This window comes from Oratosquilla oratoria, chromosome 32 (genome assembly GCF_046742065.1).
Source record: "Oratosquilla oratoria isolate Oo_2021 chromosome 32, ASM4674206v1, whole genome shotgun sequence".
NCBI lineage: Eukaryota > Metazoa > Arthropoda > Malacostraca > Stomatopoda > Squillidae > Oratosquilla > Oratosquilla oratoria.
The window spans coordinates 11,333,795-11,355,860 of NC_134808.1; the positions used below are offsets into that span (position 1 = coordinate 11,333,795).

Genomic DNA, 22,066 nt, shown 5'->3' on the forward strand with positions numbered 1-22,066 from the left:
ATGAGGAGCAAGTGGATACGCGAGGCTGCCATATCGGCGTCTTGATTATATTCATTGTAGTTGCCCCTGCAGAATGACATACTCTCTAAACTGTCTTCATCACATTTTCTATGGTTATCAAAATTCACGGGTGAAAGAGAGAACGATCGATATAAGCGGTGACTATATTTCATGATGTGAGTATTATTACGACACATCGTACGTCTGACAGCTAATGCTGCCCGCAAGATTTTGGCTCGTACTGAAGAGGTTAATACCATAAACTACAATGCACATTTTTTTTATCCACTCTGTCTCTGACCAAATTTCTTTTTTTCTTAATTACTTTGATTACCGTTTCTTTGGCATTTTCTTCCACTTGTTTTTGTACTATTTCCTTAAAAGTTAACTTTTTATTTTCTTGTTCCACTTTCCATTGTTTTTTCCTTTCTTGGAGATCAGTCTCCTTGATTGTTTCTCCAACTTTCTCAGTCACCACATGTATTTGTTCTTTCACATTTTTCAAGGCCTCATATTTGTTTTATTTTAATTTTTCATTCTTTCATTTTTTATCATACCCGGTATTTATTTATTATTATTATTATTATTTTTTTTTTTCTCTCTCTCTCTCTCTCTCTCTCTCTCTCTCTCTCTCCAGATCAAGCTCCTTGTTGGTCTCGTCATTACCTCTTTTAAGTTGAGTTATTTCTTTGGGCATTGCATTGTACTCACCTTTCAATTCTATTAGTTCATCCAATAAATCATTAATATCCCTATTTCTTAAAATATTGTTTACCTAAGTTCTCTATCTAATTCCACATTTTCACCTAAAAATCCACCTTCTCTTGCAAACCCTGAAAAAACGTAATTATCCAACCTTTGATATGATTTTGGGGTTTCATTCATACAGAATCTTTTAAGAATTACCCCCAGTGGTGATTCCACTTTGCTCACATCCAGACCTTTGCTGGTTCATTTTTCCTTCTTTCACTTTTGTCTTCCTGCATATTGTGTATTAAGCACTAATTTTTATAATAATTATTCCATTTCAGTCACTCAGTCAGCATAATTCCCTTTGTGTGTGTATGTGTGTGTGCACTGGAGGGTCTCTTTTTACATAGATACTAGTAAAGGAGGTATGGAAGGCAGATGTGGAGGGAGTGAACATGAGGGGACGTCCTAGGATGAGATGGATGGATGGGGTGAAGGGGGCTTTGGGGAAGAGGGGAATGTCTGTTGAGGAAGGACGGGAGAGGAGAGAAGACAGGGGTGAATGGAGAATGGTTGTATATGGAAAATATTGTGATGCATGAGGTGGAATGGACGGGGGAATGGGGGGTGAGGTAGTATGTGTGAGCAAAAATTTTGACGCAGCCCGAAGGGATTTCTCCCCGTCCTCTCCCTTATATGGGGGGATGGAGAGGGGGGGGTCACCGATTTAATGAAACGGCCTTGCTGTGGATGTGCTGTGTCCTGCGACACTGCTTCTGACCCAGGGCAGTGGACAGGGTGCAGGGATGACCTGTCATCTAGGTGCTAAGATGGGAGGGAGGGTGGAGGGGTGTGGAGTGTTTTCGGGGATGGAATGGGTGGGAATGATTTTATGCCTTGTCCTTTTTGGCTACCTCCCTGTTAAGGGGGAAAAAAACCTTGGTATATGTATATATGTATGTATGTACTATGACACATAGATCCTTTTCTTGATCTGATTTCTGAAGTTTATTAATATTCATGAAATAATCATGACATTTGCTTTTATTGCCTATATGTATAACTTTACATTTATTAGGTTCCATTTGTGAAAGTTAAAAGGTACAGATGGAGAGAGGAAAATGGAAGAGATGGCAGAGAAGAGGAAGATGGGGAGAGTATTTTAGGGAGTTACTAAATATGAATGAGGATAGGGAAGGAAAGGTAGTTGCTGTGGGAAGTGCTAAGAAAATGAGAGTGATGAGTGAGGAAAATGGAGGAGAAATAAGGAAAGATGAGGTGGAGGCAATTGTTAAAATGAGGATAGCAGGTAAGGTACCTGGGTTAGATTGGTATCATACAAAATGTCTAAAAAAGGAGGTATAGTGATGGTGGACTGGCTGGTAGATTGCCGGAAGATTGGAGGAGTGCCTGTATAGTTCCACTTTACAAGGGAAAAGGGGACAAGTATGAGTGTAGTAGTTTTAGCAGGATCAGTTTGTTGAATATAGGGAAGGTTTATGGGAGGATTTTGATTGAGAGGATTAGGAAAGGAACAGGGAGTAATTAGTGAGGAATAGTGTGGGTTTAGGACAGGTTGGGGTTGCATGGACCACATTTTTTGTCATAAAGCAGATATGTTAGAAAGCTAATAAAAGTAAGGATGTTTTTTGAGCCTTTATGGATTTAGAAAATGCTTATGACAGAGTAGACAGGAAGGCACTAGGGGAGGTATTGCAGATATATGGGATAGGAGGAAAGCTGTCAAGAGCAGTCAATAATTTTTATGAGAGTAGTGGAGAGAGTGAGTGGTTTGGGGTAAAGGTGGGACTTTGCCAGGGATGTGTTATGGTGACATGGCTATTCAATTTATACATAGATTGGATGGTGCAGAGGTAAATGCAAGGGTAATGGGTCAGGTATTGGAGATGGTTAAAGAAAATGGAGAAAAATGGGGATAAGCCAGTTGTTTGCTGACGACACTGTGCTTGTAGCAGGATCAGAGGAGGGATTGAGGAAGTTAGTGATAGTCTGGAAAAGTGTGTGAAAGAAGAAAGTTGAAGATAAATGTGGCTAAAAGTAAAGTGATGAATTGTACAAAGGGAGAGAGTGGCAGCAGACTGGAAGTGAGTATTAAGGGAGAGAGACTGGAGGAAGTGGATAGTTTTAGATACTTGGGTGTGAATGTGGCAGGAAAGAGGAGTGGAGGTGGAGGTAGGATGTAGATTGAGATAAGCAAGTAAATGCCTAGGGGGATTAAAAAGTGTAATGAGAAATAGACATTTGGGAATGGATTCTAAGAGGATATTGTATGAAGGAGTGATTGTGCCAGCAGCATTGTATGAGGCTGAAACATGGAGCATAAGAGGAGTTTGAAGGTATTTACCTAATTGTATTACATGGGAAGGGGAGCTATGCTCATGGTGACCCGTCTTTTTCTTAAATTCATGTAATGTGTTTGCACACACTGCAGTTTCATCCAATTTGTTTCAGACATCCACTACTGTACTCTGTGTGGAAGGCTCTTTTTGAGTTTTCATGTCCTTTTGTTTTTCTTCTATCCCAATTTAATAAGTCTTCTCTATCAAGGATGTCCATGCCTTTCATGATTCTGTAAATGGCCAACAGATCACCTCTTTTTCTTCTTTGTTCTAGGGTTGGTAGTTCCAGTTTAGACAATCTTTGATCATATATTAGTTTTGAAAGTGTTAGGGCCATCTTTGTCATTGCTCTTTGGATTATTTCTATTTTCCTTATATTCTTTTTTGTACTAGGTGTCCCTAGTGTCATTGCATACTCCAATCTTGGTCTTATCAGTGTGACTAGTATTTTCTTTACCATTACCTCATCCAAGTAATTAAAAGCCACCTTCATTGATCTTAACAAATTGTAGGTTTCTCCAACTGTTTTACGTATCTGCTTGTCAGGGGACATGTCTTTGGTGATGATACTCCTAGGTCATTTTTGGAACCAAATTTTTTTACTTCCTTTGCACCGATTTTATATTGTCCAGATATTCTTTTTTTACTTTTTCCAAATTCCATTATACTACATTTCTTAATGTTGAAGTCAACTTCCCACTTTTTACTCCATTTCCAGACCTTATCCAGATCTCCCTGTAGCAGTTCACAATGTTTTTCCGTACTTTCTTTAGTAGTTTTGTGTCATCTCCAAAGAAGTTCATGTAACATTCTACACCTTCATGTCATTTACATAGCAAACATTACTGGAGCCAGTACTGAACCCTGTGGGACTTCACTTATTATTTCATCTCAAGTAGAGTTTTGAAATGAGGTGCCTGAAAAGTATGATAGGAGTTACTAGGCTGGATAGAGTGAGAAACAAGGTGACAAGGAGAACAGGGGTGGAAAGAGAGTTGGGAGATAGGGTTGATGAAAGAATATTGGAATGGTTTGGACACATGGAAAAAATGAAAGGAAGATTAATAAAAGAGGTGTGGAAGGAGTGAACATGAGGGGGCGACCAAGGATGAGATGGATATATAGGGTAAAAGAGGCATTGAGGAAGAGGGTAATGTCTGTTGAGGAAGGATGGGAGAAGACAGAAGATGGGTGTGAATGGAGAATGGTTGTGTATGGATGATACTATGATGCATGGGAGTGGGGGATGGGGGGTAAGGGAGTATGTGTGAGGGATTTCTTACTCTCTCCGCTTTTTCTGCATGAGGGGAAGGAGAAGGGGGGGTTGCTGAGTAAATGAAGCAGCCTTGCTGTGGATGTGCTGTGTCTTGCTGCACTGCTTCTGAATTGGGGCAGTGAGTGAGATGCAGGGATGACGCATCATCCAGGAGGAGCCAAAATAAAAGGGAGGGAGAGGGGTGAATGGGGATGGAATGGGTGGGAGTGGATTTTATGTCTTTTTTTTAGGGGGGAGGGGGAGCTACCTCCCTTATAAGGGAGCCTCTGGTATATGTATGTATATGTAGATTTCATTTGTCATGTATTGCTCATCTTAACAATCTGAGTCAGACTAGTTAATCCCAATTTGCACCTATATTTATTTTATCCACGTCTGGGGTATTGGCTGCTTGTTATTGTGGCAAAGTAGCTTGCAGTTGATACTTTAGGGTCTATATGGGGTGCCCCTACGGACCAGAGCTACACATCATTTTGTCTATGATAGAGGAAAACTCTTCATAGAGAAATGATGACACTTTTATACTATGACTGTCCCTCCGTTATGCTGTCCCCCCAACCCCTTGCTGCTGTCCTGTACCATTTCTCTGAGTATTCATTTTCTGTGGTGGGGGAAAAGAATACTGCCACCAAGTATTTCCACTTGGATCGTAAGAGGCGAGAAGAAAGGGACGGGGATTGGGACTAGGCATCCTTCTCCTTGTAGCCCCACAGGGGACATTCCTAAACGAAAAAGTAAAGGTATAAGAGTGTCTTGGAGTTTTTGGACGAGCACCCTAAGGTTTGGGTCTTTTAATGTGCATGGATGTGGTACAGATGAGAGTAAAAGGGAAGAGATAGGTAATATGTTTGTGAGAAGAAAGATGGATGTGTTGGCTTTGAGTGAAACTAAGTTGAAAGGGAAGGGTGAGTGTAAGTTTGGGAATGTAAGTGGGAGGTTATCAGGAGTGAAGAGAGGGCAAGGGAGGGAAGGGGTGGCTATTCTAGTAAGTGAAGAGATAGGTAAACGTGTAGTGGAGTGGAAGGAGGTTTCTTCAAAGATAATGTGGATGAAGGTGAAACTGGGAAAGGAGATGTGGGTCTTTGTAAGTGCATATGGGCCTGGCAGTGAGAAGAGTGTAGAAGAAAGGGAGGCCTTTTGGATAGATTTAAATGAGTGCATAGAGGATTTAGGGAGAATTGTCAATGTAACAGTACTGGGAGACCTTAATGCTAGGGTAGGAAATGGTCCAATTGATGGAGTGGTTGGGAAATGTGGAGTTCCAGGAAAGAATCGTAGTGGAGAGTTGATGGTGGAAATGTGTCTAGAAAGAGAGTTGATGATAGCAAATACAGTGTTTCGGAAGAAAGTCAAGTATAAGTACACATGGGAGAGGGTGGTGGAGGGAAGGGTGGTAGATAGAGCATTGATGGATTAAGTAGTGGTAAATAGGACTATGATAGGAAGAGTTAAGGATGTACATGTGCTAAGGGGAGAGGGTGGGGGAATATCAGATCATTTTTTGGTGGAAGGTAAGTTGAGAGTGGAGGATAGATGGAGAAAGAGGAAAGGGACAAAAGGTAGGGAGGTGCTTAGAGTGAACTCTTTAAATGAAAAGGAGAAGGAGTACAAGAAGAAGCTGAAGGAGGAGTGGGAGGGAGTGAAGGATAGAGAAGAGCTAGGTGTGGAGGAGGAATGGGGATGGTTCAAGGAGGGAGTCACAAAGTGTGCAAGGATGGTGTGTGGAACAAGAAGGACAGGAGGAAATAGAAGGAAAGGTAGTGAATGGTGGGATGAGGAAACAAAGAAGGTTGTAGAAGAGAAGAAGCGAGCTTTCACAGATTGGTTACAGAATAGGACAAGTGAGTCATATGAGAGGTACAAAGAAAAGAAAAGAGAAGTAAAACAAAAGGTAAAAGAGGCAAAGAGGAGAGCAGATGTGAAGTGGGGTAAGAGTATGACAGAAAATTTTGAAAGTAATAAAAAGATGTTTTGGAAAGAAATTAAGAGAGGAAGAGGAGGCGAATCAAGTAGAGAAGAAAAGGTAAAAGGTGCAGATGGAGAGATGATAATGGAAGAGAAGGCAGTAAGGGGAAGATGGGCAGAATATTTTAGGGAGTTGCTAAATGTGAAGGAGGATAGGGAGGGAAAGATAGTTGCAGTGGAAAATGCTAAGAAAATGAGAGTGATGAGTGAGGAAAATGAAGGAGAAATAAGGAAGGATGAAGTGAAGGCAGTTGTTAAGATGATGAAAGCAGGTAAGGCACCTGGTCTGGATGGATGCCATGCAGAATGTCTAAAAAAAAGGAGGTACAGTGATGGTGGACTGGCTGGTGAGGTCATTTAATGTTTGCTGGAGAGAGGATAGAGTGCCGGAGGACTGGAGGAGTGCCTGTATAGTTCCACTTTACAAGGGAAAAGGGGACAAGTGTGAATGTAGTAGTTTCAGAGGGATTAGCTTGTTAAGTGTAGTTGGGAAGGATTATGGGAGGATCTTGATTGAGATGATTAGGAGAGGAACAGAGGGAGTAATTGGTGAGGAACAATGTGGATTTAGGACGGGTAGAGGTTGTGTAGATCAGATCTTTGTGTTAAGACAGATATGTGAAAAAGCTATAGGAAAGGGGAAGGATGTTTTTTTGGCTTTTATGGATCTGAAAAAGGCTTACGATAGGGTAGACAGAAAGGCACTGTGGGAGGTTATGCAGATATATGGGATAGGAGGAAAGCTTCTAGGAGCTGTCAAGAGTGTTTATGTGAGTAGTAGAGCTTGTGTCAGGATTAAAAATGGAGAGAGTGAGTGGTTTGAGGAAAAGGTGGGACTTCGTCAAGGATTGTTATGTCGCCCTGGCTGTTCAACTTATACATGGATGTGGTAGTGCGAGAGGTAAATGCAAGGGTAGTGGGTCAGGGATTGGAGATGGTTAAAGAAAATGGAGAAAAGTGAGAAGTGAGCCAGCTGTTGTTTGCTGATGACACTGCGCTTGTGGCAGGATCGGAGGAGGGACTGAGGAAGTTGGTGACAGAGTTTGGGAGAGGATGTGATAGAAGAAAGCTAAAGATAAATGTGGGTAAAAGTAAGATGATGAGATGTACAAGGGGTGAAAGGGGCAGTAGACTGGAAGTGAGCATTAAGGGAGAGCGACTGGAGGAAGTGGATAGTTTTAGATACTTGGGTGCAAATGTGGCAGGAAAAGGTGGAGTGAAGGTGGAGGTAGAATGTAGATTGAGAGAAGTGAGTAAATGCCTTGGTGGATTAAAGAGTGTAATGAGGAATAGACATTTGGGAATGGATGCTAAGAGGAGACTGTATGAAGGAGTGATTGTGCCAACAACACTGTATGGGGCAGAATCATGGAACATAAGAGAGGAGTTTAAATGTGTTTGAGATGAGGTGTCTGAGAAGTATGATAGGGGTTACTAGGCTAGATAGAGTGAGAAATGAGGTGAGGAGAAGAACGGGGGTGGAAAGGGAGCTGGGAGATAGGGTTGATGAAAGAGTATTAGGATGGTTTGGACACATGGAAAGAATGGGTGAAGAAAGACTAGTAAAAGAGGTATGGAAGGCAGATGTGGAGGGAGTGAACATGATGGGACGTCCTAGGATGAGGTGGATGGATGGGGTGAAGGGGGCTTTGGGGAAGAGGGGAATGTCTGTTGAGGAAGGATGGAAGAGGACAGAAGACAGAGGTGAATGGAGAATGGTTGTATATGGATGATGATGTGATGCATGAGGTGGAATGGGTGGGAGAGGGGGGTGAGGTAGTATGTGCGAGCAAAATTTGACGCAGCCCAAAGGGATTTCTCCCCGTCTTCTCCTTCTATGCACGGGGGGACGGAGAGGGGGGGGTCGCCGATTTAATGAAGCGGCCTTGCTGTGGATGTGCTGTGTCTTGCGACACTGCTTCTGACCCAGGGCACTGGACAAGGTGCAGGGATGACCCATCATCCAGGAGGTGCTAAGATGAGAGGGAGGGTGGAGGGACGTGGAGTGTATTTTATGCCTTTTCCTTTTTGGCTACCTCCCTTGTAAGGGGGAAAAACCCTTGGTATATGTATGTATGTATTTATTTTATTAGAAATTTTTGTGTCTTTGCAAAAATTTGGTATTTTATATACCAGACCACTGTCCATATCATAAATCAAAAATAAAATTGAACCAAGTTCAGATTCCAGAGGAATACTGTTCACTACATCACACCAGTAGATGAATTTCCAATGATTACAATCCATTGTTTTCTCTACATTAGCCAGTCTTTGACCCAATTATGAATATTACCAATGATGCCATGTGAGTGTAATTCACTGAGAAAAATAGACGATCGTGTGGGACTGTATCAAACACTTTTTGGAAATCCAAGTAAATTACATTAGTTTATTTGCTTTTTTCATACATAAAAACATTAAACAAGTCAAGGAGGTTGGTCAAACATGAACATTTTCATTTAAAACTGTGTTGTGAGTCTTATTAAGTTGTTAGCTTCAAGGAAATCCACAATTTTATCCCTTAGAATTGTTTCCATTAATTTGTATACAACTGATACCAAACTAATAGGGCAATAATTACAGGGCAGAGGTTTATTTCTTGTTTTTATATGGGAGTTACTGTAGCCAATTTCCATTCTTTAGGTAATTTGCCACAAGTTAAGGATTTGTCGAATAAGATTGTTGGTTACAAATTTCAATTGTAGCTTCTTTTAAGATCCTTGGGAAAATCTTGTCTGGTCCTAGCATTTTATTTATATTTTACCATTCTGATGTGCAATTTGAACTTCAGTAACCGAAAAAGCTGGTATTGTCTTCATTTGTATAGACAGATGTGAAATAATTATTTAAAATACAGGGTTTTTTATATAATTATTCATACATTCATAATTTTGTAAGACAAGAGGACCAAAGTTAGAAGTATACTTTCTTTTTATACCTCTAGTTTGATCTACTTAATTTACTTGCAGGCTACCTCCTGTGTAAAGGGAAAAAGCTTTTGGTAAATTATGTAATTTACTTACAGGCCCCCTCCAGAGGAGCAGACTCCAGACATGAGGACTGCACTCCAGGAAAAGGAAGCTCAAATCAAACAGATGCAGGAAATGATGGCCAAAATGCAAGCACAGCTACAAGACAAGAAATAATGAAATTGCAGTTATAGGACAACAAATTGGAAATCAAATGCACCAGTGGAATGACAAAAAAGATGACTAAAAGATAGTGAGAGTAAGAATGTATGCAAAAAATAAAAAATAAAAATATTTGATTTCTTCATTTTGAAGAAAGTGTTGTTGCTTTTAGACAGAAAGAAATTATAACACTTATTAAAATACTGAATAGGTCTATATTAATGCTTTCATTATTTTACTGTAACAGTTGACCAGCTTCTGATTTCAAATTCTCTCAAATTGTCTGTGACCACATCAACAATGAAGGAGTTAGGTGGGGCTTGGACCTCTTTTGAATGTTTTAATATTCCCTGGGATTAAAATCTAGGGTTGGAATGACTAATATGCATAATGTCTGTCTGGATTCCTGGACAAAATTAGATTAGAAATTAAGAATTAGAAGCTTAGAAATATTGAAAATAATAAGATTAAGGGTGCCATGTGTATGAAGAGTATGGAAAACAAGACTGGTTCTTCATATTAACTAAAATTCATTTGTTGTTCATGATTTAGAATAATTTAGAAAGTAAAATTTTATGATCACTTTTTTTTTGCCACCCAGTTCTCAGGTAAACCTGATATTGGAGTTCCAGTCCCTCTGATTTTCATATTGCCTTGTAATACCTTATTTTTGTGGTTAAGAGTAATTATAGTAATGAGAACAATACATACTGCCATCTTTATAGTGAGTCCTTGTTCATTGCTTGACTCCTGTATGTACTATGTGTTAGATTTTATTATAAGTAATAAGAGCAAAAGTAAAGTAAGTTGTCTTTGTAGCGAGTACTTATTTACTACTTCACTCCCATATATGTTATGTCCTATGAACTTACAGGATTGCATAATGTCATGGTTATCCAAACCCAATAGTCTTGCACACCTTTTCTTAAACTGCCAGTCTATGAACATCAGTGTTTCAAGAATTTGACCTATTAATCTTTGTTAGTGAATGTTTATGCTTTCCTTTATAATTTATACCAGGCTTGTGGACATATATTTTCAATATTCCTTATATCCGTGGACCATTTTTATACTATACCAGACTGAAGAGAGGATTGAGCCTTGTAAAAGGAAACAGGTAAAAGAGGAAGAGGTTAACATAGAACATAAGAATGAAGGAGACTGCAAGAGACCATAAGGCCTACACTAGGCAGCTCCGTATCCATCACCACCTGTCATCCCCATCCATAAAGTTGTCTAATCGTTTCTTAAAACAACTGATAGTTTCAGCGCATACTACATGGTTACTCAGTATATTCCATTCGTCGACCACCCTATTAGTAAACCAATTCTTGCCTATTTCCTTTTTAAATCTAAATTTGTCCAGTTTATGACCATTACTACGAGTCCTGCCCTGTTGTTTTAATGTGATGACCTTGTTTGCATCACCCTTGTTAAAGCCTTTGATCCACTTGAACACTTCTATTAGATCACTCCGCACTCTGCATCTTTCCAGAGAGTGCAAGTTAAGGTGCCTAAACCTCTCTTCATAAGGCAAATTTCGGAGTCCATGTATCATTTTGGTTATTCTTCTCTGTACTGATTCTAGTGAATTTATGTCCATTCTGTAGGACAGAGACAAAAACTGTACCGCATAGTCAGGGATGGGTCTAACTCACTAGATAGTTTAATAATTACCTCTGCACTTCTATTCGTTATCATCCTAGCAATGAAACCTAATGCTCTGTTAGCTTTATTACTGGCGCTAATGCACTGTTTCCTGGTTTTAAGGTCCAGACTCTCTAGAACTCCCAAGTCTCACATGCAGTTTTCTCTAAAAGCATGTTATCTAAACTGTATCTATTTTCAGGGTTATGTAGCCCTAAGTTTAACATGCTACACTTAGAGATATTGAAGTTCATTTGCCATTTCACCAACCATGTGAACAATTTGTTAACCCCTTCCATACGGTGCCGCACACGTAGGGGTCATGAGGAGCAAGTGGATACGCGAGGCTGCCATATCGGCGTCTTGATTATATTTATTGTAGTTGCCCCTCCGTAATGACATTCTTTCTAAACTGTTTGTAGTCACATTTTCTATGGTTATCAAAATTCACGGGTGAAAGAGAGAACGATCGATATAAGCGGTGACTATATTTTATGATGCGAGTATTATTACGACACGTCGTACAGCTGGCATCGGCTGCTGCCCGCGAGATTTAAGGCCCGTACTGAAGAGGTTAAGATCATCCTGCAGAATCTCTGCGTTGTCTCCTGACCTAATTAGTCATCCTATTTTAGTGTTGTCCACAAACTTACCAACATCACTATTTATCCCATCATCTAAGTCGTTTATGTACATAATGAACAACAAGGGACCCAAAACCAAACCCTGGGGGACCCCACAAGTAACATTGCCCCACCTAGATTTTACTCCATTTATGGTGACCCGCTGTTTTCTGTTACTAATCCAAACTCTAATCCATTCTAACACTTTTCCTCCTATGCCATGGGCTTTGATTTTATTTAGTAGTCTCTGGTATGGCACCTTATCGAATGCTTTGCCAAAGTCAAAGTAAATAATATTGTAATTATCATTGATATCTGACGCTTTATATACTTTAGTGTAAAAGGATAGAAGATTAGTCACACATGACTTACCCTTGGAGAAACCATACTGTGAATCACGAATTAAATTATGTCTTTCGATGTGTTCTCTGAGTCTATTTACTGTTATTGATTCAAGCATTTTTCCTATAACCGATGTCAAACTGATTGGCCTGTAGTTGCATATAGACAATCTATCTCCCTTCTTAAAAACAGGATCAACGTTTGCTTGCCTCCTAGCAGTAAGCACAAAACCAGTGTCTACTGATTTATTAGATGTTTCAGTTAACTGGTCACAGATTTCAAATTTACACTCCTTTAACATTCTTGGAAAAATTTCATCTAGACCCAGGGATTTGGTAGCTTTAAGTCTTTCAATCTGCTTGACTACTTCTACTTTACTAATGCTGATATTAGATAGACTACTTTCTTCATCCCCTCTGAAAATCGGATCGCAGTCAGGTACTTTATCTAACCTCTCATTAGTAAACACCGATAGAAAATAATTGTTAAACTCCTCACTCATTTTTTCCTCCGATTCTATCATGACATTTTCATCATTTTTAATTGGTCCTATTCCTTCTTTATTTTTTGTTCTATAGAGATGAAAGAAACCCTTTGGGTTGGATCTTGCTTGACTAGCAACCTTAATTTCATAATTACATTTCACTGTATGTGTATTCTTTTTAACCAGCTTTGCCATTTCATTATATCTTGATCAAAGGTGTGTTTCCCTGTTTTTTGTTTTTATGTAAAGTCCTCTTTTCATTCCAATCTCATGTTTAAATCTGTCCATCATCCATTTGGGAGTATTACTATTTTTCTGTATTGACTTCAGGGGGATAAATGTATTTTGTGCATTAATAATTAGATCAGTTAGATTGCTATACATTTCATCCAAATCGCTGACCTGTCTGTTGAGCCCTCGCCCCCAAATGACCTGACCCAAGGTATGCATATTACCCTCCGTGACCCGATCTCTAGTCATGACCTGACCCCCGGCCACGCCCTGAGACTCAACAATGTCCGAAACGTCGGCATGACATTTCATATTCAATGTCAAATAGGTTTTTATATTGTCAAAGTTTGCTCTTCTGAAGTCTGGTACTTGGACGTTGTTCGTATTTTTTAATTCTTCCCAAATAATATTAAATCTTATTTCTTGATGATTGCTAGAGCCTAGACTATCTCCCACTTTTACGTTACTCATTAGGTGCTCATTATTAGTTAAAACTAAGTCCAGAGTATTTACTCCTCTCGTAGGGTCGGTAATCACTTGTTTTAGGAAGTTATCCTGCACCACATCTAGGAATATCTTTGTTCCCTGATCTCCTTTTAAAGTTTCCCAGTCAATGGTTCTATAATTAAAACCTCCCTGAAGGAAATGTTTATCAGCCATGTTGATCCAGGACTCAGTAATAGCTATGATATTGAAGTTCTCTATGCATGCTTTACCTCACAGCAATTAAATTTTGTTAATTATGCTTCTGCTATTTGTATAGTAAACTTTAAGTTTATCTTCCCTCCACCTGCTTTTGTGATTCTTTTCACAGTCCCTCTCTAAGTTGTTTCTATTGTCTGAACTATATTCCGATACTTCCCCCCTACTCCCACGCAATCTACCTGGAAAAAAACCTGTAGGATGCCTACTTGCTCAAGGGATTCAGCAAGGAGCCGAAATCCTCTGGGCGACAAGTCCACCCCGTCCCTTGTATGTAGATGGTTTCTACTGTAAAACCGGTCCCAGTTGTCAACAAATGCCCATCCATTGGCCTTACAATGTTTTGCCAGCCTGCAATTCATTGCAATAGCCCTGGAATACCACATGCCTCCAACTCTATGCCTCGGAAGGATTCCACATACAACAGGAACACCCGTTTGGTCAGTTTTACAAATGAGCAATATATAGGGAGGGGTATTCCATATTATCAAACTGACTGCAGTGGATTCAGTTTTCCTTTTTATAGAGTCTCTTTGGGCTGGATCAAAATATCATTCACACAATCATTGCCTAACCCTCACCCCCCCACCCACTCCCTTTCATGCATCAGAGCATCACCCGTATACAACCATTCTCCACTTACCCCTATCCTCTGTCTCTCTTCTCCTCCTGCTCACTTCATCCACCTCTGCCTTACACACTTCTATTATTAATCTTTCTTCACTCATTCTTTCCATGTTTTCAAACCATCCCAATATTCTTTCATCAACCCTGTCTCCCAACTCATTTTTCTACCCCTGCTCTCCTCGCCTCCTTGTATCTCACTCTGTCCAGCCTAGTAACCCCATCATTTTCAATCTCTTTATGGCCGCAGTCATGACAATTGCTAAGCAGAACATCAGCCCAACAGATGGTGTCTACATCTCTTACTGTTTAGATGGTAATCTATTTAACCTACAAAGATTGCAGTCCAAGACACTTGTCACCATGGAGGCAATACAATGACTGCAATATGCGGATGACACAGCTTTTGTTAGCTCTTCCCCAAATGGGCTACAACAAACTATCAGTGCTGTAGCTGAAGCCTATTCTCGATCAGGACTATCCATTAATGTTCAGAAAACTAAAGTCCTCAATATGTGTTAATCACCTGCTCCCATATTCCTTATTAATAATCAGCCTCTGAAAAACATAGAAAAGTTCACTTACTTGGGATCTGTCCTAAGCAGCACAAATGATCTCACAAGTGAAATGCAACGGCAGATCGGACTAGCTTCTGCATCTTTTGGGAGGCTATCCTACAGAGTTTTCATGAACAGAGACCTCACCAGTACCACCAAGATCTCTGTATATAAAGTGATCTGCCTATCCATACTGCTTTACAGAAGTGAGTCATGGGTGCTGTACCGACGTCACCTGAAAAAACTGGAGGCTTTTCACACCAACTGCCTCCAATGTATACTGGGTGTGAAGTGGTGGCATAGAGTTCTACATGCAGAAATTCATAGCAGAGCACACGTTAACCCAATTGAGACTATTATATCTCAGCGTCAACTTAGATGGTTGGGTCACACCATCCGAATGCCTACAGACAGATTCCCCCTGCAAGATACTCTATAGTGAATTAGCTAAAGGTACTTGCAGAGCAGGAAGATCCCAAAAAAGATAAAGACCACATGAAAACAACTTTGAAAAAATGTGCTGTCAGTCCTATAAATCTTGAAGACCTGGCCTCCAACAAACAAGGTTGGCGCAACATCTGCCATCAAGGAAGTGAATGACTAATCACCAACATAAACAGGACTTTAGAACAACAACATCTTCAGCATCATGCTCCGCAAAATGCAGAACACTTCCCTTGTAACATTTGTGACCGCATCTGCAAGCCCAGAATTGGACTAATTAGCCATCAAAAAGTCCACTGACCATAATAAGCCAACAACTGAATTCGAATGAAATCACCAAAACATTGATACATCCTTACTCATCTATCACCATTCATGGCATGGAGTGAGGTCATCGTCATCTGCGACGGACTTCTATAAGCAAGTAAGCAAAATTTCTTAGACATTTCATCTCAAACACATTTAAACTTCCTCTTATGTTTCATGTTTCTACCCCATATGGTGCTGTCAGCACAATCACCCCTTCATACACGGACAAAATACACAAGATAATTGACTTCTCACTCAAAGAAGGAAAAGTACCACAGGATTGGAAAAAGGCAAATATTGTACCAATATACAAAGGAGGAGACAAAATCCAACAAACTATAAACCGGTATCCCTTACAAGCACAGTAGCAAAAATATGTGAAAAAGTTAAAATGAATAAATGGATTAAACACTTGGAAGAGAACAATGTACTAAATCCTAAACAATTTGGTTTTAGAAATGGAAGATCATGTACCACAAATTTAATATGCTTTTACTCAAGATTAATAGAAATTATATAAGAAAGACAGATGGGCAGATTGTGTTTTCCTGGACTTACAAAAGGCTTTTGACAAAGTACCACACAAAAAGCTACTAAGAAAAATTGAAATAATAGGTGGAATACAAGGAAAGTTATTGGAATGGATGAAAGATTTCTTGAATAGAAGAAAAATGAGGGTTGTACTCCACTCCCCTCTACCCTCTTCCCTCCTTCTTATCTTGGCACCTGGATGACAGGTCATCCCTGCATCTTGTCCACTGCCCTGGGTCAGAAGCAGTGTCGCAAGACACAGCAAGGCTGCTTCATTAATTCGGCGACTCCCCCCCCCATCTCTGTTGTCTGCATGAGGAGACAGAGAGGGTGGGGTCACTGAATTAATGAACCGGCCTTGCTGTGTCTTGCGACACTGCTTCTGACCCAGGACAGTGAGCAAGATGCAGGGATGGCTTGTCATCCAGGAGGTGCCAAGATAAGAGGGGAGTGGAGTATGTAGGGGATAGAATGGGTGGGAGTGGTTTCTATGCCTTGTCTTTTGGCTACCTCCCATGTAAGGGGGAAAAAGCCTTTGGTATATATATATGTACTTAGAGACAGGACCTCAAATTGGGAAGATATGATAAGTGGAGTCCCACAAGGCTCTGTATTGGCTCCAATAATGTTTGCTATTTATATAAATGATATGGACGAAGGTGTGGAATGTTATATGAAGTTTGCAGATGATGCAAAACTACCAGGGGTGATCAGAAAGTAATGACAGTCGGACTCGTAGCTGAGAGACTATAAGTGTTGGGGGGGGGGGGGAGCAAGGGGCAGCAAGTGTTGCCTGTTGTTACATGTTTGAGCTTGTCGCTGTTTGTCTAGCTTACATTTATCGTTGCGCTGTGCGATTGCGTCATTGTTGGTTTGCCTCTCTAACCGGAAACATGGATTTTTCGAAAGAAGGCTGCAGATTCTACACCTTCACAAGGTGGAAACTCGGGAAAAAAGCAACGGAGATCAGAGAGGAATTGTTGCAAGTTTTTCCCGAGTCTACTCCATCTCTGGAAACCCACTGGATTCGAGCTTTTGCAGCCAGAAAATTGCAGCTAGAAGATGATCATCGTCCTGGCCGCCCTCGGACATCCGTGACCGAAGCAACGACGGTCCGTGCGCGGGCCATCATTGACGAAGATCCAACTGTTACTCTTCGATTCTTATCCTTGGAGCTCGGTGTCAGTTATGGGAGCGCACATGACATCGTGCATGAACACTTAGGGCTGAGGAAGAAGTGTGCTCGATGGATACCTCATTTGCTTACGGAAGAGCAGAAGAGCGAACGGGTGCGGATTTGTTGTCTATGGCTGGCTGAATTCGAGCCAAATGGTCCGAAACGGTTCTCAGATGTAGCTACCGGAGATGAGTGTTGGATTTCTTTCTTCACCACCAGAGACAAGCAGTCTAACATGGTGTGGTTGAGTGATGAAGAACCTCGACCTTAGATTCTGAAGGAAGGATTTCGCAGCAGGAAGCGCCTTTTCACCATCTTCTTCAATTCACAAGGACCAATGTGTGTGGATGTAATGCCTCAACAGTGTACTATCACAGCCCAGTACTACACTGATCACGTCCTTCCTCGAGTCCTGGAATATCAGGCCAAGACTGCACCAACCCGTCGCCGATTGCGCCTTTTGCTGCACCATGACAATGCTGCCCCCCACAAAGCTCGCCTCACTGTGCAGTTCCTGGAGCAGCAGGGGATCACACTTCTCCCCCACCCACCCTACTCGCCTGACCTTGCTCCCTGTGATTTTTGGTTGTTTCCAAAGATCAAGGGTGCGATCGCAGGGAAGCTGTTTCATCGCATCCAAGATCTGGCGCGAGCAGTCAATTCAGAGCTACGAGGTATATCGGCTTCTGAGTACCGTGAGTGCTTCATGAAGTGGCGAAAGAGGATGTACTTTGAAGGAATGTAGGCCACTATTTGGATTTACTTCTGTACCGTGAAAATATATGGTATCACTGTCATTACTTTTTGATCACCCCTCGTACTAAAGAGAGTAAGTACAGAGAAAGACTGCATATCTTTTCAAGAAGACCTGGACTAAGTCTGGAAATGGAGTCAGAAATGTGAAGTGAAGTTTAATATTAAGAAATGTAGCATAAAGGAATTTGAAAAAAGCATAAATAGAATATTGTGTCAATATAAAATTGGTACAAAGGTAGTAAAAAAAGTAAACTCAGAAAGGAACCTAAGGGGTAAGGTAGAGAGGTGCTTAGAACAAACTGTTTATATAAGAAAGAAAAGGATTAGGAGTACAAAGAGATGCTGAGAGAAATGTAGGTTGTGAAGGATAGAGTGAAAGAGGAATGGTTAGGTTAGGTTGACAAGGTGTACAAAGAAGGTATGTAGAACAAGAAGAATGAGAGGAAACAGAAGGAAGGGTTGTGAGTGGTGGAATGATGAAGTGAAGAGGGTGGTAGAAGAAAGGAAGCAAACGTGAGCATTCATGGACTGGTTGCAAAGTAGAATGAGAGAAAAGTATATTTATAAAGAAAAAAAAGCAAAACATTAGATAAAGGAGGCAAAATGGAGAGCAGATTTAAAATGTGGGAGGAGTATGACAAAATTTTGAAAGCAATGAAAATATGTTTTGGAAGGAAATCATTAGAGGGAGGGAAGGTGAATCAAGTAAAGAAGAAAAAGTTAAAGGCACAGATGGGCAGATCTTAACAGAAGAGGAAGTGTTAAGGGGAAGATGGGTGGAGTATTTTAGAGCTGTTGAATGTGGAGGAAAATAAGGAGGGATTGGTGGTAGCAGTGGGAGGTGCTAAGAAAATGATGATGATGGGAGAAGAAAATGGAGGAAAAAAATAAATATGAGGCACAAGTAGCTCTGAAAATTATAAGACCATGTAAGGTACCTGGGTTAGATGGGTGTCATGCAGAGTGTCAGAAAAGGGGAGGTATAATAATAGTGGACTGACTAGTGAGGATGTTAAATGTATGTCTAAGGGCAGTGCCAGAGGACTGGAGGAATGCCTGTATAGTTCCACTTTACACAGGAAAAGGGGACAAATGTGAGTGTAGTAGTTTCAGAGGGATCAGTTTGTTGAGTGTAGTTGGAAAGGCATATGGGAGTATTTTAATTGAGAGTATGTGGTATTTTATCAAATCCTTCTCTAGGTCGAGATACACACAGTCCACCCACCCATCCTTTCTTACTGCACACGACCTTCCAGATTTAAATTGACTGTCATAATGTTGATTTTATCAAGATATTTGGTCAATTGGTCTTTCACATAATTTCACTATTGTGCTGGTCAGTGACCATCCTCTAATTTAGTGGTGTCTTGTGTGAATGGTGTGATTATGGGTGCACAATTGGCACCCTCATCTTGGGAGCAAAGATTGTCCATAGAATGTAAGGGTAGGGCGAATGAGGGGAGAGAAAATGAGCGAGTGAAAGAAGTGTAGTGGAGGAAATATGAATAATAATTAGGCCTATGTGATAGGATTGGACAGGTATCAATGAATGAGAAAGTAGTTAAAAATGGTGTAGTCAGTGTGTCCTGCGACAATGAAGAGAAGAAGGAAGAACAGCGCTAAGGTAAGTGAATTACGCACCTCAGCCACAATCTAGGCAATGGAGAAAATGCCTATCACAAATGGGTAACCATTCACTGTAAACAACATAACCCTAAATGCGTTCCATGTTAGTGGAGATATTGTCACCTGGCTAAAAAATACGTGGTTAATGGCTAAGTTAACAGGCATCAGTGATGTAGCTAATTACATGCCCTCAACATAGAAGGGGCGTATTAGCCGTATACATAAAGATGAATGATATAAATTAAGCAGATGCAGAGAAGGTGAGGAAAAGATTGAAGGAGGCTTTCGCGTAGAGCATGTTTGAGTTGTCTGGTCGGTTAGAGAATACACTGGGCAGGCGAACAGGTCAATGTGTTTGCGAACAAAATTAGGAGGTTAGCTGGACTGGCGATATTTACAGGCAAAAGCTTGGAATGAGTAATTAGCCAGGCAAAAGTGAATGTCTTCCCAGACCACATATCGCTTGTTTGCGAAAATGTCGTCATAACTCAAAATATCGAATTTTAAAGTTTCAAAACGCTCTCAATATTATAAAAAGCCCTCAAACACCATAGGTGGAAAAAATTTTGGAGCATCAAATACGCCTCTAAAGTTTATAGAAGTTGAAACAATCATAATCTTTACTAAGTCTAAAATATTTGTTGGAACAAGTTGGAACATGTAAGGTTATGTCGTTGGGACATTTAGCACTCCCTAGTGGTCAATTTTTGAGCTACAGATATGACACTGTTACCAAAAAAATCCGTGTTTGAAGATGAATATGTCTGTATAGATAACTCAAAAATTCAGTTTTTTGAGTTATGACGACGTTTTCGCAAACAAGCGATATCTGTGGGGCTACAGCAAATACAAGATGTTGAGTTTGTGAGCTTGGACGCTTTTGTAGCCAGTGCAAGAATTTTCACGAAGACGATAAAGGCCAAGCAATCAATTGGCCTTTCATTAGATCAGTGATTCTTAACTTTATTTCAGTGCCCGTACCCCTTGATATCTCAGAAACTTTTCTCATATAACCATCCAATATAAATGCAATGCAAACATATGAAAAGGATTAGTGATACAAAACTTGCTGAGAAATTATTAGATATATTCAATTACTGAAAGGTACAGGCAGTCCTCGATTTATACGAGTTTATACTAATTCAGAGTTAACCTGTGTCCAAAAATAGGGGTTATTCATCACATTGTACGAATTCCTCAGAAATATACAGTTTCAAGCTTCTTCCAACCACAAACACCAAGTCAAATCACAGAATCGGAGACAGACGACCCCGCACCTTCCTCACCAAACACAACAGACATGGAAGCGGAGTCTAATACCCAGAGGGCCAATGGTGAGATGTCAGGGGCGGAGTCTGATGCCAGCCGGGCCAATGGTGACAGATCAGAGGAGGAAGCAACAAAATAGAGGAAAAACGTAATGAAATAATTTTGTGTTTAAACTTTTCCCATTGTCATTCTCATTTTTATGTAGTTAAGTACAGTTTTTTAATAAAAGCATTAATAAACATAACAGAAATGTGTTTAATGCAAAGCATAAGCAGTGAAAGATTATTTTATTTTGAACACATCCTTCAAAGGGGTACTGGGGGGATTGGGTATGTATTCCTTACTTTATACGATTTTTGTTTTATACGGTCCCTTCTGGAACGCAATTATTGTATAAATTTAGGACTACCTGTATTTACTATTTCAAATTATAATCGTCAATTAGTAGGATACGATGAATGTACATTATACTTTCTCATAGTAATTATACAATACCATTGCACTGGCTATCATGCCTTATACCCCCCAGGTTTAAGGTTTCATATCCTGTGGGGATACAGGTACCCCAGGTTAAGAATCACTGCACTAGACTGAGATGCCAATACGATGACTTATCCAAGAAGGGTAGTGAGCCACAGGGACTCAGGGCTCTACTGACCAAAAGAAAAGGAAAACCTCAGGAGTTCATGGGTGACTACAGCGGATGGAGAGAGCTGCCTAGGATGATGAAATTTTATCAATGCAGGAAGCCAGGGCATATGACGAGAGACTGTGGAATGATGCTGGGGCAGACCATCCATTACAAATGTGAGGAACCAGGGCACATCATTTGACACTGACCAGGGAAACAGAGACAGTGCAAAAACGCTGGTAGATTTTGGCTGTTTGACCACGATTATAACAGCTGATTTGGTTTAAGGATTCAGACGGGAAGAGATTACCCTGAAGACGGTTGATGGAAGAGAGACAAGGTGCAAGGGCCTTCAGGAAGTCGAAATAACAGATGAGGGCATTTCAATACAACTATGAGTGCTTGTTATCAGAGTGATTATAGAGGGATTTGAAGTTGTGCTGGGAATGGATGCAATGAAACAGCTCGGAGAAGTCACATTTGTCGCCGGACAAGTGAGGTTTAGAGCTACACGTGATTCTAGTACCAAATGGAGGTAGAGGCACCGTCAGGTGCCGGTGATAGGCGTGTGTGTGTGTATAATTTGGGAGTTTTAAGCTCCCACGGGCTTTGGTTTTGAGACCATTTGGTGGGTGATTGGACTTATGACTTTGTGTGGGCCCAACCACACACACTCATACATTCACAAGAT

General features: G+C 40.5%; 2 protein-coding genes across 9 annotated transcripts in view; both read left to right on the forward strand.

Annotated features, from left to right (window-relative positions):
* Septin1 (Septin 1) overlaps positions 1-10,240 on the forward strand; it is a 231,472-nt gene extending 221,232 nt beyond the window's left edge. For all 8 annotated transcript variants that reach the window (XM_076213809.1, XM_076213811.1, XM_076213808.1 and 5 more), the window contains one exon: positions 9,317-10,240. In XM_076213809.1, coding sequence (XP_076069924.1) covers positions 9,317-9,437 — 121 coding nt within the window. In that variant the 3' untranslated portion in view covers positions 9,438-10,240. The remainder of the gene's footprint in view (positions 1-9,316) is intronic.
* Positions 10,241-14,327: 4,087 nt separating this feature from the next.
* On the forward strand, positions 14,328-15,071 carry LOC143017543 (uncharacterized). The gene is made up of 2 exons (XM_076172332.1): positions 14,328-14,444; positions 14,631-15,071. Exons 1-2 carry the CDS (start codon positions 14,328-14,330, stop codon positions 15,069-15,071), a joined length of 558 nt encoding a protein of 185 aa, XP_076028447.1.
* Positions 15,072-22,066: the final 6,995 nt, after the last annotated feature.

Coding starts and splice junctions, on each gene's coding strand:
- LOC143017543 (XM_076172332.1), top strand. CDS start 14,328: ATGACAATTGCTAAGCAGAACATCAGCCCAACAGATGGTGTCTACATC. Junction 14,445..14,630: donor AGACACTTGTCACCATGGAG/GCAATACAATGA, acceptor ATTAATAATCAG/CCTCTGAAAAACATAGAAAA.